General features: G+C 36.2%; 2 protein-coding genes and 1 pseudogene across 2 annotated transcripts; all 3 read right to left on the minus strand.

Annotated features, from left to right (window-relative positions):
- Positions 1-1423: 1423 nt before the first annotated feature.
- Positions 1424-4063, minus strand: LOC148689889 (geraniol 8-hydroxylase-like). The gene is made up of 2 exons (XM_088687916.1): positions 3081-4063; positions 1424-2129 (listed from the first exon to the last, which is right to left on the minus strand). The coding sequence occupies exons 1-2, from the start codon at positions 3975-3977 to the stop codon at positions 1524-1526; spliced, it is 1503 nt and encodes a 500-aa protein (XP_088544042.1). The 5' UTR covers positions 3978-4063; the 3' UTR covers positions 1424-1523.
- Positions 4064-7567: 3504 nt separating this feature from the next.
- LOC148689890 (U-box domain-containing protein 45 pseudogene) lies at positions 7568-8208 on the minus strand (annotated as a pseudogene).
- Positions 8209-14057: 5849 nt separating this feature from the next.
- Positions 14058-16779, minus strand: LOC137730469 (geraniol 8-hydroxylase-like). The gene is made up of 2 exons (XM_068469460.2): positions 15767-16779; positions 14058-14814 (listed from the first exon to the last, which is right to left on the minus strand). Exons 1-2 carry the CDS (start codon positions 16661-16663, stop codon positions 14194-14196), a joined length of 1518 nt encoding a protein of 505 aa, XP_068325561.2. The 5' UTR covers positions 16664-16779; the 3' UTR covers positions 14058-14193.
- Between the last annotated feature and the right edge of the window lie 237 nt (positions 16780-17016).

Consider the following 17016-nt stretch of genomic DNA (forward strand, 5'->3'; position numbering starts at 1 on the left):
TCGTTCTTTCATAACCACATCAAGCAAATTATGTGATATGAAAATGTGACCTCCTCATTATTTTAAAAACATTTAAAAGTCATAAATGTGGACAAAGAGATGAATTTTTGTTTTTCTTTATAAAGAGATCATTTAAATTACTGTGAACATCCATCACCAAACCTTTTACATTGTCTTTTTTTTTTTGTTGAAAACCTGAATGTCCAGTCTCTCGTTAAGTAGAAACTAGAAATAGAAGGGAGGGCAATGCTTCAGTCAACAAATTAAAGGAGTTGTTGAGCTGCCAGCCAACTTACCTGTCGGAATCGCTTTTGTGGACTAGGCTTTAAACTCCGGTTGGAATCCTAGGGCTACAGTAATTCCTCAATATGGAGGGCCTGCATTCGGCGCGCCTTGTCCTATACAACAAAGGGTGTATACAAGTAGGGTGTTTGAGCACATGCATACAAAAAAAAAAAAAAACACAAGCATGGTTATATATATATGTGTGTGTGTGTGTGTGTTTCCTTTTCACAGATCATCTTTGCATAGAATTAGACAAATAAAAAATGATTAAGACATTCAATTATAGTGAAGAAAATAGATGAATACAGTTTTTCAAAGAAACACTAATATGACTATTATTTAATCTAAACGGTCAAATTATCGAATTTTGGTGATTTTTGGTAGAGATGATCTTTGAGAAATACCTAAAAGATGAACAGCTGATCGCAAAATATCAAGATTTGTATTCTAAATTTATGTAACCAATTTAACTAAATCCATGTCTCTACAAGCATGATTCTTATTAAGAGTAAAAATTAGGGTGAAGTGTGGATGTAGTATTTGAACTATCACTTTAGGGAAAATTAGGTATTTGACTTATTTTTTTCGGTAAAATAAGTCCCTAAATTCATTAAAACTTGCTAATTTCATCCCTAATATTGTATTCAAAGACATTTTATCTAATTTTTCGTCAACTTAAGTCACTTATTAACACACTTTAGAGGTTAATACTATCATTTTCTCGCCTATAAGCCCTTGACATTTCATATAGGTTGCGAATCTAACGTCTAATTTACCCCTTAAAGTTAACTTCATACACTATTTCTTTATGAAAAATTACCAATCTATCCTCCAATGTATATCACATGCAAGTAACATGACTTAAATTAACGGAAACTTGAATATAGTAGCTTCAAATCTAATATGAGGGATGTAGTTAGCGGATTTTTATAATTCAAGGGCTAATTTTTCTGAAAAAATATAGTTTAGGAACCTAACTTTCACTCACGTGATCAATTAGGGACTGAATTGGAGTTTATCCCTAAAATTGGGAACTTTAACGAAAAGCTCCCGATATTGTTCACTTTAACGAAAAACCACATTTTTACACTAAAAAGTCAATCCTGGTAGTATTCACTTACAACACATTTTTGTCATCTTCGTTAAAACTCAAAGTTTTCAAACTCCTTTTATTAGTTTTCCTAAAATTATATGGTAGAAACATGAAAGTAGATATCAAGCTGGGTTCTTCTATATTTCTATAACATGGGAACAACTCTGAGAGGTTGAGCTTTCTGTAAAGTGAGGCCAAACTTTTGATCCATGTTCATGGTCTCTGGTGTAACTCCATCTTCAAGCTTCCATTTATCGAAGCAGTTAATAAGCGAACCCAACATCAAGTTCACCATTCTCATTGCCAATGGCCAGCCAGGACACATTCTCCTCCCACTTCCAAACGGGATAAGCTCAAAGTTCTGGCCGGTTACATCAATTTCCGATCCGAGAAACCTCTCTGGCACAAATGAGTCCGAGTTGTCCCAAATTCCACGATCTCTTCCTATGGCCCATGCATTGACAAACACTTGTGCACCCTTTGGTACAATGTACCCGCCGATTTCAACGTCTGTTTCGGCTTTTCGGGGAAGTAGTAAAGGCGCTGCTGGGTACAGACGGAAGGTCTCTTTTATTATTGCTTGTAAGTAAGGAAGTCGAGCAACGTCGGATTCCTCAACCGGTTTTCCTTTTCCGATGATCTGCTTCAGCTCCGCTTGAGTTTTTGACAGTTTTTCTGGGTTGCGGAGTAGCTCAGCCATTGCCCATTCCAACGTCGATGATGTTGTATCTGTTCCGGCAGCAAATAATTCCTGTAATGAACAATTAAAGAAAAGTGGAAAGTCATTTGTCCCACATACATAAAGCTTAGAGTTGCCATTAAGACATTGTCCTCCAACTGCTTGATGAAATGCTCAATGAACTTTGAGTAGGACATGTTGTGTTCAACTCTTTCGTTGCTGATTCGTAGCTTTGCACGCAAGAAAACCAATTCATTTTAGTCTAGGCATATATAAAACTCAAATCTTTAAAATCCTAGATCTTTAAAATTAAATTTTTTTTTTGTATTGATGATAAAGTTATAATACAACATTTTAAAATATGAATTGTATCATGAACGATTGTCACTTGTAATGAATAATTGTAGTTTGTAATGTTATTTATTTCATTAATTATGAATAATGAACTTATAATTTAATTGTTAAAGCTATTTATTTTCCAAAGAAATATTTGTAAATTTTTACAGGTGACCCGCCAAACAATTTTTCTTGAATCCGCCCCTGTTCAGCTGAAATTGATGTGATGAATAGTAGTGTTGACGATAGACAAGTTAAAAAAAAAAAATAAAAAAAAAAAAAAAAAAAGAAACCCTACTTATATCAGCTCACCTATATCTTTTTTGATGAAATTCGTGTGTCTATTAGAGAAAGGTTAATGTTAGGAAGATCAATTTTTTATATTAAATTTTATAAACTATATAATGTGATTATTGAGGATTGGACTATTACTTATGTATTGGTTAATATATTTATTTTCTATTGGTGGCATATCATATTGTTTGCAAATTTAATTTAAAAAGTTAGTCTATCTAATACGCTAGATGACCAATTTCAGACAATGCACAACCCTAATAATTACCTAGTAACAACTCGCGAGTAATTATCAATTACCTCTAAGCAATTTTGAGTATAAACATATTATAAAATTCAAAGAATCAATTCATCAAGATCAAGAACAATGAAGGTAGAAAGTAGACAACTAACCAGGAGCAGATGTTGAATTTCATCCATGTCCATATCCTCATTTTTCTCCTCACTAATGTTTATCAGGGTATCTAACATATCATTAGTCATGATATAATCAAGCACTTTTCTTGACTCAAACCGTTGCATCATCAAGCGGTCAAAGAGGTCAAGCATCTTTCTGAAGTGACCAGTCAAACGGCGTCGAATACCCAGGGGATCAATCTTTTTTAGCACAGGAAAATAGTCAGCCAAGTTAGGTTTCCCGGCCTCTTCAAAGATACCCCACACCAACTCCTTGAACTCTCTCGCCGTCGCACTGTGTGGGTCTGCTAAATCCACAGAGAAGACTGTACGCGATAGCAAATTGAGCGAAGTTTTGAACGCAGCCCTTCCGATATCAACAACCTCACCGTTTACAGCGCTTTCATTGACGTCAGATATGAGCTCCTGCACTTTTAGATGACGGTTGGCTTGGTTGGCATCGAGAATTTTGGTGGCGAACAATTGCGTGTTACATGTTTTGCGAAGGTTTCTCCAAGCAGGTGAAACCGGTATCCAAGCCATGCCATACTTGGAATGTTGACAAGCTCGGAGCGCATCTGGGACGGTTCGGTTGCAGAAAAGTTGGTCGTGGGTTCGGAGGACTTCTTTGGCGACGGTTGATGAAGAAATTACCACCGTCGTTATTTGGCCGAGTTGCAAGGCCATTATGGGGCCGTAGCGATGTGAAAGCTTGGTGAGAGAGAGATGGGGTTTGTTGCCAAGCTCTAAGAGATTGCCAATGAAGGGAAGTGGGCTTGGTCCCGGTGGGAGCCTTGTGGTAACTGATGATCTTCTTCCAAGTGAATAATAGAGGGTATAAATTGAGATCCATGTAACCATTAGACCTAGTAGTATGCAACTCAAGATGTCCATCTCTGAGCTTTGTCTCCTCGCTCTCCTAAACCTTTAACTCTGGTGCAATTGTTGAAAGAGACGATGATAAGACGCATGTGGACTTCATTATTCTGACCACTTTTTGTATTTTTATTTATTTTGTATTTTTTAATTTGCAAGTAAACTTTTATTTACTATTTTTAATTTGTAATAAATTCATAAAAAAAAGCCCACTAACTTCTTTACATGGGTGAGGTTGTTTCTTTTGAATTTTATTTGAAAATTATTTTACTATTTTGCACTTATTTAATTAATTTTTTTTTCTTTTTAAAAGTTAGAAGAAGTGAGAAGCATTTTTTACCATATGAAAGATTTATTAAAATTTACGTTCTCCTTTATATAGAGATAAATTGTGTGCGATCTAGAAAACGAAGCTATTTAACAAAATGACGCATATAAACGAAATAGTTTAAATTCTTACTGTTCTCCAGTAAATAATTGTAGACAAAAGATAAAGGACATGGAGATCATGTGGCACAATAGTCTAGAAACAGCAATTGCAGATAAGAGAGGTGCAATCGGTGGTGGCAAAAAAATTGATCAAAACTCTAGAAAGTTGCTCTTGCAGCTCATTAGGGTCGATTGTGGGCTTTACCAAGCCCGTTGGACTACCCAACCAACGTTTTATTTTCAAACTTATATATGCTTTGCTTTGTATTTGAAATTACATTATTGGAGTTAAATATTGAGTTTTATTTTCGATATCATACTAGGTTGTAATATATGCTTTGCTTTGTTTTTGAAATTACATTATTGGAGTTCAATATTGAGTTTTATTTTCAAACAACAAACTTATAAAGTTCACACTTAAACACATTTATCAAGTATTAAAAAAAATTAAAAATATATATTTGTGATAGTAAACGCCGTTGCCTTTGCCCTTACCCAAGCAAAGGTGGAGCCAAGATTTTTTTTCATGGGTGGACTATAAAATAATTACCATGAAGTAACGTAATGTTTACATACCTACATAAAATTATTTAATAAATAATATGAAAATAAAACTCTACAATCTGAAATAATAATCCAAATAGAACAAAAAGATATAAAATAACATAACAAGTAATTCAAATTCATTTTTGTTAAAGAATTTTGCACTAATTACATATTAAATTATAGGTTTCATTAGAATTGGGTGGCTCTATACAAGTAAAATAGGTTAGAATAGGCTAATACATAGACTATATAAGTAAAACAAGTAAAATTAGCAAATATTTTTGTGTTAACAAAGACAAAGAAAATTTGAACTTCAACCTCTTTTTAGTTACCATGAAAATAGAGCTATTTGGAGCCCAAAATTTGAAAATAAAGGCTTCAATGTTTTTGGTTTAGGTCCAAAAGAAATCATATTTTTATAACTTTAAAGAACACATGTTGAAAACAAATAAGATGAGAAGAATTAAGGACACCTCAATTTTGCTCACATTACAATTCAATGTCATTATTAGGACCCCAACATTCCAATACAATGGAAATCCATCTCTTTCTCTCGTTGTGGTGCAAGGATTATCAGTCACGTAGACACATTTTAAGGACACATTTTATTATGAGTTTTCTATTAGATTCTGACACATGATATGTATGAGAGTTTAGACATCTGATTAAAGAAATAAAAAATATATATTAATGTTTTTTATTATTTCAGTACATATTAGACATCAAAGTACAATACAAGATGCGTCTCCTTTCTTGTAAAATGGAGATATGGACAGGTTCCAACCGACAGATCTAAGAAGCAAAGGTGATCAATTTGCATACGTTATTGAACAAGTGGATGCTATATCTTTGTACTTGCCTTCTACCATGTTCGAAATGATGGCCCGTTTGTCATACGGACGGTGGAGTTTTGTCCGACATCGTGTAAAACTTTGACTTTTCTTTCAGATATTAAACTTTGACTTTTCTTTTAAATATTTTTCAAAAAGCAATTTCAATAGTTTAAAAGTACTTACCAAATAAGTATGTGTTTCCCATCACGTCAATTGGCGTGTGAAAATGTTAGAGTGTTCTGTTACATTAAAAAACTAAGTAATTTCATACGTGCTTATAAAGATTATATTGTTTTCCTTATAACTAATTAATCTTGAATTGAAACCTTAACTTTCTTAATTGTTATTTAACTGGTGCAAGGCCAAATTCTCAGTCAATTAGCGAGCAATCTTGCTTTATAGCGTGCAATAAAAACGAATAGTATTATTCACATACTCTCTCACACACTCTTTTAATCTTTTACTATTAGAACGAACGAGTTAAAAAAAATTAACAAGGATACGTAGGAATTAACCATTTGAATTAATCATATTCATAAGACATATATATATATATATATATATATTTATATATGTATGTATGTATGTATGTATGTATTTCCTATCTCAAAGGTAAATCCGAAACCAAAATCCATAAATTACAAGGGGGCCGTACATTCCGCTCTTTCAAAAGTAAAAGAACAAAAAGAATAAAACGATGATACAAAACTGAAATTTACACCACCGTGGGAGTTAACAATGGTAAACAGTGTTGAAAATTTTGAGTAGAAATTTCATTGTCCCACATTGGTCATTCCGAAAATGTTTTCTCACTTTATAAGGCTTTGTCTCTTATAGAAAGTGATTGGAGTGATAGGCTTTGGAGACTAAAATTAGGCTCACCCTTAGGGTTGGGCTTTGGGATGTACTAATTAATTAATTAGTTATTTTCGGATTTAAGTAATTATTTTTAATTAATTTCGAATTTAATTAATTAATTATTTTTTTTACCAACAAACTCATCTTTTCAGATAAAGTTTGAAGTGTGAAAAAATGCAGAAAGAAAACACCCCTCTAAGAAGATGTCTCCCAACAGATGCATCTCTTTCTCATACCTGTTGAGAACAGACATAATCATATTATACATACATCCATTTGCATGGCATTTAGAACACAGGAAAAACAATTCTTCTTCTATAATCCAAAACATCCTTACTGAGAAAACCACATAGAAATTCGCCAAAAGTCAATTTTTTCGGTGCTGGAATTCTGACTTGATCGTTGAATTTTGATGAAGCAGACGTCTGTAGAACTATACTGAGTAGGGATGAAATTTTTGTTTCAAAGACATTGCGGTACGTAAGCTTCGATCTTCAATATTTATGTTCAATATTATTTCGTTGTTCATACTCTTTTAATTTCCTATTCGCATTTATTATTTATTAGCATATATAATTTTATCACAGATTGTTAACATATATCCAACAAACATAATAGCTTTTGATCTTCCATAAAAACCTAAAAGGTTTGCTCATCTTTCTTCTTGAGAAGGATTTGCACAGTGGCTTTGGTTCCGGAACAGACATGGGCTTGTCGCTATTTTCGACCGACAGATGCACCTCCGGCTCAGGAGGTGCTTGGTCTCTTTGTCTCTCCTCACGGAACAGCATTAACAGCTTCTGAGCCTTCTCTTTTCCTCTTGATGTGCCATCGACGGAAATAGACACCAATGCCGTATTAGGAAAGTATTTCCATTACATTGAATAATTAGAGTACAGAGATATTTATACAAAGAGCTATATTTTGACAGCTCATCAAAATCTAACCTAGAACTATCCAATAACAAACTAACTGTCCAATGACTAATTACAACAGAAAATCAAGATAAACTATCCTTAATACGCCGGAATCACCCCTTCCTTGAGGACCATCTGACTGCATTTCTCGCTCCCGTTACACAACATATACAGACATGAGACAGCTTGCTCCTGCTCAATGGGTTGTTCAGCCTCCAAAATTGTTGCTAGGGCAGTGATAAGACTCGAATTCGACATCATTTCATCTCTGGCAGAACTACTTGATCCCAAGTTTATCAAAACAGCTATACATTTTTCTGTCCACATTTGGTCACCAGAGTCCGCAAGAAGGGATTGGAGACCACTGATAATACCAGCTGAAATAAGTTTCGGTATATTTGACTCGACACCCGACAGATTGTACAGGGCGTGGTGGGCATCAAGCTTGCATTGGGTTTCAACACCGGCTCGAAGGAGCTGGGTTAAGAAAGAAACAGCCGGGGTTGTTCCAATAATAGGCTTGGCTTATTCAAGGCAGGAGAGATTCAGATACAGGGCTGCCGCAGGTCCTTGAGAACTGGGATTGGAGATCATTTCCTCCAGCAACGAAATTACCCCTGATGCTAACATCGTTTTCTTGTTTCTGGAAAAGAAAAAACAACGAAATAGAAATTATTCTTAAGTTTCCAAGGTTTAGAGAAGCATAAAAGAGAACCAAAAATTGTGACATGTTACTCAGAAATGTGGCACACAAGACGCAGACCATTCAACACATTCCAAGTGAGAAATGAAGAATCAACATCTAACACAGATCATTATAAGTAATCCAATGTCTCCCTGATCTCAATAAAAAGTCCAAGCACCCATTACTGCAGGGACAAATCTACAATTTTCCGCTCTTCCACGAAGAAATCTAAGCAGATACTGCGTAACCCTGACTTAAATCTTCCCACTATTGCCAATAAATAAAAAAACTACCCATTAAACAGATTGTATTTAAATCCTTCAAGCCAGTTGCTACGCTCAACGCAATAAAAGAAGCATTCAAGCTACTACATGAATCTATAACTATCTTCAACCAACAGAAGATTATATGAAAGAAAGAAATCTAATTGTGTCTGGTGAAGGATGTTATGAAGAATACCAGTCCAAGGAATAAGAGTTCAAAGCCAATGCATCATTCTCTACACCCATGACTCAAGTTCACTAACAATGTCTTCAATCTGAAAAGAACACACCTAAGTGATGTACACAAAACATCATGACCAAGGAATGCAATTTGCACCAACCAGGAAAAGATACTGCAAAAGGGCCTTAAAGGATGATTACCTGACAACCAATAGATTTGGAACAATGTCTTCAACACGGGCTGGTTTGGTATTGCTGTGCTTTGAAAAAAAAGCTGTTTCTGCTGTGCTGTGAGAATAAGCAGCTGTGAAATAAAGCAGCAGAGTGTTTGGTAAACTTTTTTGTAAAAGTGCTTTTGAAAAAAAAAAAAGCAGTATTAGAGTGTTTGGTAAGCTTTTATGTAAAACAGATGTGAAAAAAAGCCGGTTTTTCAAAGCTAGGTTTTGCAGCTTCTTGTTTTTGGCTTTTTTTCATCCAAAACTGTGAAAAAAAGCTGAAGCTGAGTGTTTACCAAACACAAAAACAGCTCCCAGCTTTTTTTGATAGCAGCTTTTTTCAGAATCACCTCAGTACCAAACCAGGTCTAAGACTATCCATGAGAGCACATCTTGCCTTTTCAAATTTTGAGGGCACAGAATCCCCAGTTATAGCCTGAATGATAAAAACAATATGACCATTATACAAAGAACACAAGTTACACACAATCTCACCACGAATGAAACAAATTTAAATACCAAAAGAGAAATCTATTCATCTATAGTTGAAGGGTTGTTTAGTCGACATGTTGGAGTGGCAATAACTGCATAAACTACAATTGCAATATTGAGGGAATACCTACCAAGTAAAGTTTACTACATTCTACGCAATGCTGAAGAACATTCTTAGATTTTTCAGGTGCTACATGTAATGAACATAAAGCTTGGATACCAGACTTGCTCCTAGGTCGCGCTGCTTCCAAAGAAGGAAATATTGACATTATTTTGCAATAAATTGCAGAGAGTGCCTTGCACAACTCTCTGTGCAACTGCAGAAGAAAACAAAAACAGTCAACCAATGATTTACGATGATAAACCATAAGATAAAATCAAAGGGTGATATTCAGAGGACCCATGGTGGCAGTTATCAAAAGTGACAACTTCAAAAATAATGTGCAAACATACAATTCTAGTTTTTAATCAAATATAATTGTATTGATTGATTAATTTTAATTGTATTAGACTATATTATACAAATCTAATCCGCACAACCATAAGACCCAAGTCTTCGATCCATTTCCAAATGGTTCAAGTTCTAATTACTAGAACAAAGGACTAGACCTATATAAATGGCAATGGGAACTAAAAGTTCCCCGATGTGGGACACTACGAGTCTCAAAACTCTAACAGACATGAGTGTGGCTGCTTGCCTCTGCTAGCTCGTTTGGTAGGTTTATGCATCATAATCCCTTGTTCAATGTGTACGTTGAGCTTTTCACTTCACCTGGGAACTCCTAAAGGTTATAATAACAAGGAAGAAGTGGAGAGTAGTGTTGCTGATGATGATAGTAAAACCAACTCTAAAGATGACCTCCTTGAATTGTTCGAATCAGCGTGGCTTATGACATCGTCCGGAAGAACTATGGGAAAAAACGTGCCACGTACGGTTTCATTCATTTTTTGACAAAAGTAGCACGGTTTTAACCATTATTTTCACGAATAACAAAAAATTGTGCAAAAAGAATGCTATTCTTGAGAAAAGGTTATATATTTTGCTAGTTTTGTTAATGTGAAACATTAAGGTAATTTTTAATGTTTTAGAAATTGTAAATATACATAGATACAAAAATGGCAAGTGTTATTTGGCTGTCCAATTCCGTAAACCTTGGGAGTGAGTAGGATTCTTTGTGTTATGATAGAGGAATGAGCATCAGTTGGTTCTGTACTTTAGTTTTGGCATCATCAAGAAATGCAGTGTCTGTAAATGAAATGTTACATTAATCGTTTGTGGAATTTACAAAACCCACCGAGTGTGCTCTCAAAATTTGCAAAGCAAAACTTTTCTCTTCCATCATTCTCATTAGCACTTATCATCTCTTCACTCTCAAACGATAGAAATTTTGTCAGATGCGACTAACAGGGGTTACATATCAATAACTAGCAAGGTTGGAGTTTTATTTTTGCGATTGAAAACAGCTCTAATCGGCTCTCTAACTGCGAGGAGTGGCTTAAGCTTGCTGTTGAGGTACTTGGAGCAATGTTTTGGGAGTGACTGTTTAAAAGAATTGAGACATGCAATATATTATACATACATGCCTGTTGATTCTTGTAACTCCTTGGAATGGAAAAAAAGACGTCAGCTAGAGAGATCATCTTTCTTTACATAAATGAAATGCAGTGGCTGTAAATGAAATGTTAAATTGATCGTTTGTGGAATTTACGAAATCCACCGAGTGTGCTCTCTCATCGTCTCTCTAACTGCGAGGAGTGGCTTAAGTTTGCTGTAGATGTACTTGGAGCAATGCTCTTGGGATGGACTGTTCAAAATAATTGAGACATACAAATTAGAGGGCTAATTATAACAATTCCCATATATTATACATACATGCATGTTGATTCTTGTAACTCCTTGGAATGGAAAAAAAGACGTCAGCTAGAGAGATCATCTCTCTTTACATAAATTATTTATGATCAATTAAGTAATCAACTGCTGCATAATTTCGGGCATATTAATGCTATGACTCTTCCTTTAGTTTGTTTAGTCTAGATTATATCATTAGTAAAACGGAAAAAAGAGTCCAACAATTTTTTTTTTTTTAATTCTTTTGCATCTTTTGTTTTGATCTTTCAAGCACTATCACTAAGACACTCAGGGTCTTTAATTTATTAAAGTTCACAACATAGTCATTTTTGCCATATCTACGTATGGTTCTCCTATAGGCCCACTCTCGTACAACAAATCAAAGACTCATTTTTCTGTTTTTAAAGGAGGACAACTGGTGGCAAATTACGGTTATCCATTCTTTCCGGGGGCTGGAAAGACTCATTGAGGCATTTCAGCCTCCCCTGACCACAAGTGAGATTTGATTTACAGTTCTCCTCCAACCGAGTGAAGACTATATATTAATGGATGAACTGCTAATTTAGTCCCAGAATTATTACCTGAATGAAATTTAGGTCCCTAGACTTTTATTTCAGAAAAATCAGTTATTGAAATATAAAAATTTGCCATTTACATCCCTAATATTAACTTCGATGCTACGATATTCAATTTTCTGTCAATTTAAGTCATGTTACTTGAATGTGATACATATTGGAGGGTAGATTGGTAATTTTACAAAAAGAAATAGTGTATATGGAGTTAACTTTGGAGAGTAAATTAGACGTTAGATTCACAACCTATATGAAATGTTAAGGGCTTATAGCAAGAAAATGACGGTATTACGTCATAAAGTGTGTTAAGTGACTTAAGTTGTCGAAAAATTGGATAAAATAGCTTTGAATATAATAGTATAGATGATATTAGCAATTTTTAATGAATTTAAGGACTTATTTTATAGGAAAAAATAATTCATGGATCTAATTTTCATTGAAGTGATAATTCAGAAACTAAATCGACACTTCACCCTATATTAATTTAGGGTAAAGTACAAAAAAGTACATCAACTATTGGTGTCACGACACTTTTATACCTCATATTTTAAAATTGACAATGTCATACCTCATCTTACGAATTTGTGCCAATGTCAGACCTCCGTCAGTTTTTCTGTTAATTTCTCTGTTAAATGCTGACGTGGCTCGACACGTGTCCCACTCACTAATCCAATTGGATTAAAAAATAATAAAAAATATTTTTAATAATTAAATATTCAAGAATTAAAATATATATATATATATATTAAATCTCTCTCACTCTCTCCTCTCTCTCCCCCTTTCTCGCCTCTCTCTGTTCTCTACAACCCAAAACCCCTTCCCACCCGTCCTCCACGACCCCCTCTCTCCTTTCTCTCTCTTTCCCCCCTTTCTCGCCTTTCTCTCTTCTCTACATCCCAGAAGACCCAGACCCCAGAGGAACAAAACCCACTTTCCCATTGCAGCAATTGTTGCTGCAATTCGAAAACCCCAAAACGAAGAACCCAATATTGCTCGACTACTCCACCTCCCTCGCTCTGCCACCCTCGATCTGGAGATCGCAACGACACTGTTCCACGACATCATCTTCCTCGACTACTCCGCCTCCCTCACTCTGCCACTCTTGATCAGCACCTGGACGCCCAAATCAATGGTGTCGACCAGAACTCGGACTGGGAACCGGTCTGATTTGCGACGAAGTCCGAGTCTATGGGGTAGTGGGGGAGGGGGGGACACAGGTCAATGAGCAAGAGTTTGGGGGGACGGGTCAATGGACAAGAGTTTGGCGGATGAAAAAACCCAGGTGGGTTTGGGAGGTTCTGGGCACAGCGAGAGAGAAAACTGGGGAGGAAGGAGACTACGATGGAGATGAAAGGGAGAGGCGAGAGAGAGGGGAGAGAAAGGGTGGTGGAAGACGGGTGGGAAGGGGTCCCGGGGGGGGGGGTTGGGTGGGAAAGGGTTTTGGGTCTTATGGGATGCAAAGAAGAGAGAGAGGCAAGAAAGGGTGGGAGAGAGAGATTTAATATTTTTTTTTTAATTTTTGAATATTTAATTATTTTTTAATCCAGTTGGATTAGTGAGTGGGACACGTGTCGGGCCACGTCAGCATTTAACAGAGAAATTAACTGAAAAACTGACGGAGGTCTGACATTGGCAAAAATTTGTAAGATGAGGTATGACATTGTCAATTTTAAAAAATGAGGTATGAAAGTTTCGTAACACCAATAGTTAATATAGTTTTTTGTACTTTACCCATTAATTTATGTTTCAAAAACAATATTGTATAAATGTAGAAATCATGCTAGGTTTTTGTATAGCATGGGCACAGGTATAAGAGGTTGAGCTTTCGCTAAGGTGATGCCAAACTTCTCTTCCATGTTCAAGGTCTCTGGTACTACTCTATCTTCAACCTTCCAATGGTCAAACGAGTTAATAAGCGAGCCCAACATCAAATTCAACATTCTCATTGCCAATGGTAATCCAGGACATATTCTCCTCCCACCACCAAACGGAATAAGCTCAAAGTTTCCTCCTAAAAAATCAATTTCTAATCCAAAAACCTCTCCGGCATGAACGAGTTTGGATCGTCCCAAATGTTGGGATCTCTCCCTATGGCCCATGCATTGAGCAATACGAGTTTGGATCAAGGGTCATGATTAATCCAACGTTAAAATATTAGACGTTAGATTCACAATCTATATGAAATGTTAAGGACTTATAGCAAGAAAATGTCGGTGTAACTTTGAATATAATAGTAGGGATGAAATTAGCAATTCTTAATGAATTTAAGGACTTATTTTACCGAAAAAATAATTCATGGACTTAATTTTCACCGAGGTGATAATTCAAAAACTAAATCAACACTTCACCTTATTTTAATTTATGTTTCTAAAACAATATTGTAGAAAAGTAGAAATCATGCTAGGTTTTTGTGTAGCACGGGCACAGCTATGAGAGGCTGAGCTTTCGCTAAGGTGATGCCAAACTTCTCTTCCATGTTCAAGGTCTCTGGTACAACTCCATCTTCAAGCTTCCAATCGTCAAACGAGTTAATAAGTGAGCCCAACATCAAATTCAACATTCTCATTGCCAATGGCAATCCAGGACATATTCTCCTCCCACCACCAAACGGAATAAGCTCAAAGTTTCCTCCTAAAACATCAATTTCCGAATCCAAAAACCTCTCCGGCATAAACGAGTTTGGATCGTCCCAAATGTTGGGGTCTCTCCCTATGGCCCATGCATTGATCAATACCTGTGCACCTTTTGGTACAATATACCCGCAGATTTCAACATCTACTTCGGCTTTTCGGGGAAGTAAAAATGGAACGACTGGGTGCAATCTGAAGGTTTCTTTGATTATGGCTTGTAAGTAAGGGAGTCGAGCAATGTGTGACTCCTCAACTGGCTTTCCTTTGCCGATGATTTGCTTCAGCTCTGCTTGTACTTGTGATAGTTTTTCCGGGTTGCGGAGCAGCTCAGCCATTGCCCATTCCAATGTGCCTGAAGTTGTGTCCGTGGCTGCACTAAACAGATCCTATTTAAGACCAAATGGTTAAGTAGTCTGAAATTTTAATATATCAAAATGACGAGAATAGAAGAAAAACTGATTACAAACTATTATTTTTATTCGCCACTAATTAGTAGTGGCGTTCTCTTCACTTGTAAGTAAGAGGCCTTAAGTTTAAATATCAGAAATAACGAATTCATTACTAATTTATTCCTCATTTCTCATAGTATAAATATATCATTACAAAGAAATATCATTCTTATTCTATTAACTAAAAGAAAGGAAAATTTTAAAAATTTGATAAGACGCTACAGCAAAAGGACTACATTTGTCAAGACTTCATTCCCACAAAGGTTACCGTAGGTGTATTCATAAAGATCTAATCTTGAAACAAACGGGACATGAAAGCAATTTTAATCATAATTATATTCCATAAAAAAAATTAAATGAAGCTAATATAATGATCCACCACCGTCCCCCACACCACCCCACCAAAACCCACCTTCCTCCTTTTTATTAGATTATCTTTGACATGGATCTTTACAAATCTGGATACGCAAAAGTCAACGAGGGCACAACTGTGAAAAAATTAAAGTTCCGCGCTCGAGAACGGTGTTATCCTATATAAAAATCTACTTGTTATATAATTATTATAATATTATAAGGTATAATTCATTCACTAAATTTTAATGCTCTCAATAATTCTTCCTTGAATACAAAAGGCCCCAACAAAACGCAAGTATAGTTCTTCACCCCCTCAAGAATTGTAGGCAATAATGGATAGCCTTCGTGAAGCGTCAATTGTTTATGTACACCTCAAGTGATGTACATGATGACCAGTTTAGAAGGTACATATAGCGACACTACTCATAATCAACAAACAAGTAAAAGACCAGCAACAACAAAAATTAAATGGTCGAAGAAAACCTAGTTACTTTTTAATTCATCAAATCAAGAACAATATATTGTAGGAACTAACCAGAAACAAATGCTCAGTTTCAGCCATGTTCAAGTCCTCGCTTTTCTCTTCACAGAAGTTTATAAGTGTATCCAACATATCTTTAGTTGTGACATAATCACGTGATTTTCTTGACTCCAACCTTTGAGTGATCATGCGGTCAAAGAGGGCGATCATCTTCTGGAAGTGATTGGCCAGACGACGCCGTATTCCCATGGGATCGATCTTCTTAAGTACAGGAAAATAGTCAGCCAAGTTTGGCTTCCCAATCTCTTCCATAATACCCCACACCAACTCCTTATACTCTCTAGCCGTCTCACTATTCGGGTCCGCCAAATCCACAGAGAATACGGTACGCGACATCAAGTTGAGCGTAGTTTTGAAAGCAGCACTTCCTATATCAACCGCTTCACCTTTTAAAACGCTTTCGTTGACCTCGGATATGAGCTCCTGAACTTTTAGGTGACGGTTGGCTTGGTTGGCGTCGAGAACTTTGGTGGCAAACAAATGCGAGTTGCATATTTTTCGAAGGTTTCTCCATGCCGCTGAAACCGGTATCCAGGGCATGCCGTACTTAACATGGTCACAGGCCTGGATGGCATCTGGGATGGTTCGGTTACAAAAGAACTGATCACGGGTCCGGAGGACTTCTTTAGCTACGATTGATGAAGAAACTACAACCGTCGTAACATGTCCAAGTCGTAAAGACAAAATGGGGCCATGGCGTTGTGAAAGGTTAGTGAGAGAGATGTGGGGTTTGCTACCAAGCTCCAAAAGATTGCCAATGAAGGGAAGTGGGTTTGGTCCTGGTGGAAGCCTAGTGGGACTATATCTTCTTCCTGCAAACGAGTAATAGATGGCATGAACCGAGATCCAGATGACTACGAGGAACAATACCATGCAACTCAAAAAGTCCATTTGATCTTACTCTCTCTTTCTTCTCCTAACCCTTGATCTTAATCTGTTACGATTATTGACAAAAAAAAAAAATAGAAATAAATATAGATGTGTGTGCATATAAACCTAGCAGTGTCCCCCCGATTTGCGCTAGTTACACATGCACTCATGTGATTGTCCCACGCAAAATCTGCTTGGTATATTTCGGGATTCTCTCCAGATCTCTTCCTCCTAATTCATCAAGTTCTAGGATCGGAACCATTGAAATCTGATCCAACGGTTAAAGTTATTATAACTTTTAAAGTATGCCCATGTTTGTAGCCATTGGATCAAATTTCAATAGTCCGGATCGTCAAACTTGGTGGATTAGGAGG

The sequence above is a fragment of the Pyrus communis genome, chromosome 16 (genome assembly GCF_041283825.1).
Source record: "Pyrus communis isolate YQ-2024b chromosome 16, ASM4128382v1, whole genome shotgun sequence".
NCBI lineage: Eukaryota > Viridiplantae > Streptophyta > Magnoliopsida > Rosales > Rosaceae > Pyrus > Pyrus communis.

Coding starts and splice junctions, on each gene's coding strand:
- LOC148689889 (XM_088687916.1), bottom strand. CDS start 3,977: ATGGACATCTTGAGTTGCATACTACTAGGTCTAATGGTTACATGGATC. Junction 2,130..3,080: donor AAATTCAACATCTGCTCCTG/GTTAGTTGTCTA, acceptor TGTTCATTACAG/GAATTATTTGCTGCCGGAAC.
- LOC137730469 (XM_068469460.2), bottom strand. CDS start 16,663: ATGGACTTTTTGAGTTGCATGGTATTGTTCCTCGTAGTCATCTGGATC. Junction 14,815..15,766: donor AAACTGAGCATTTGTTTCTG/GTTAGTTCCTAC, acceptor GGTCTTAAATAG/GATCTGTTTAGTGCAGCCAC.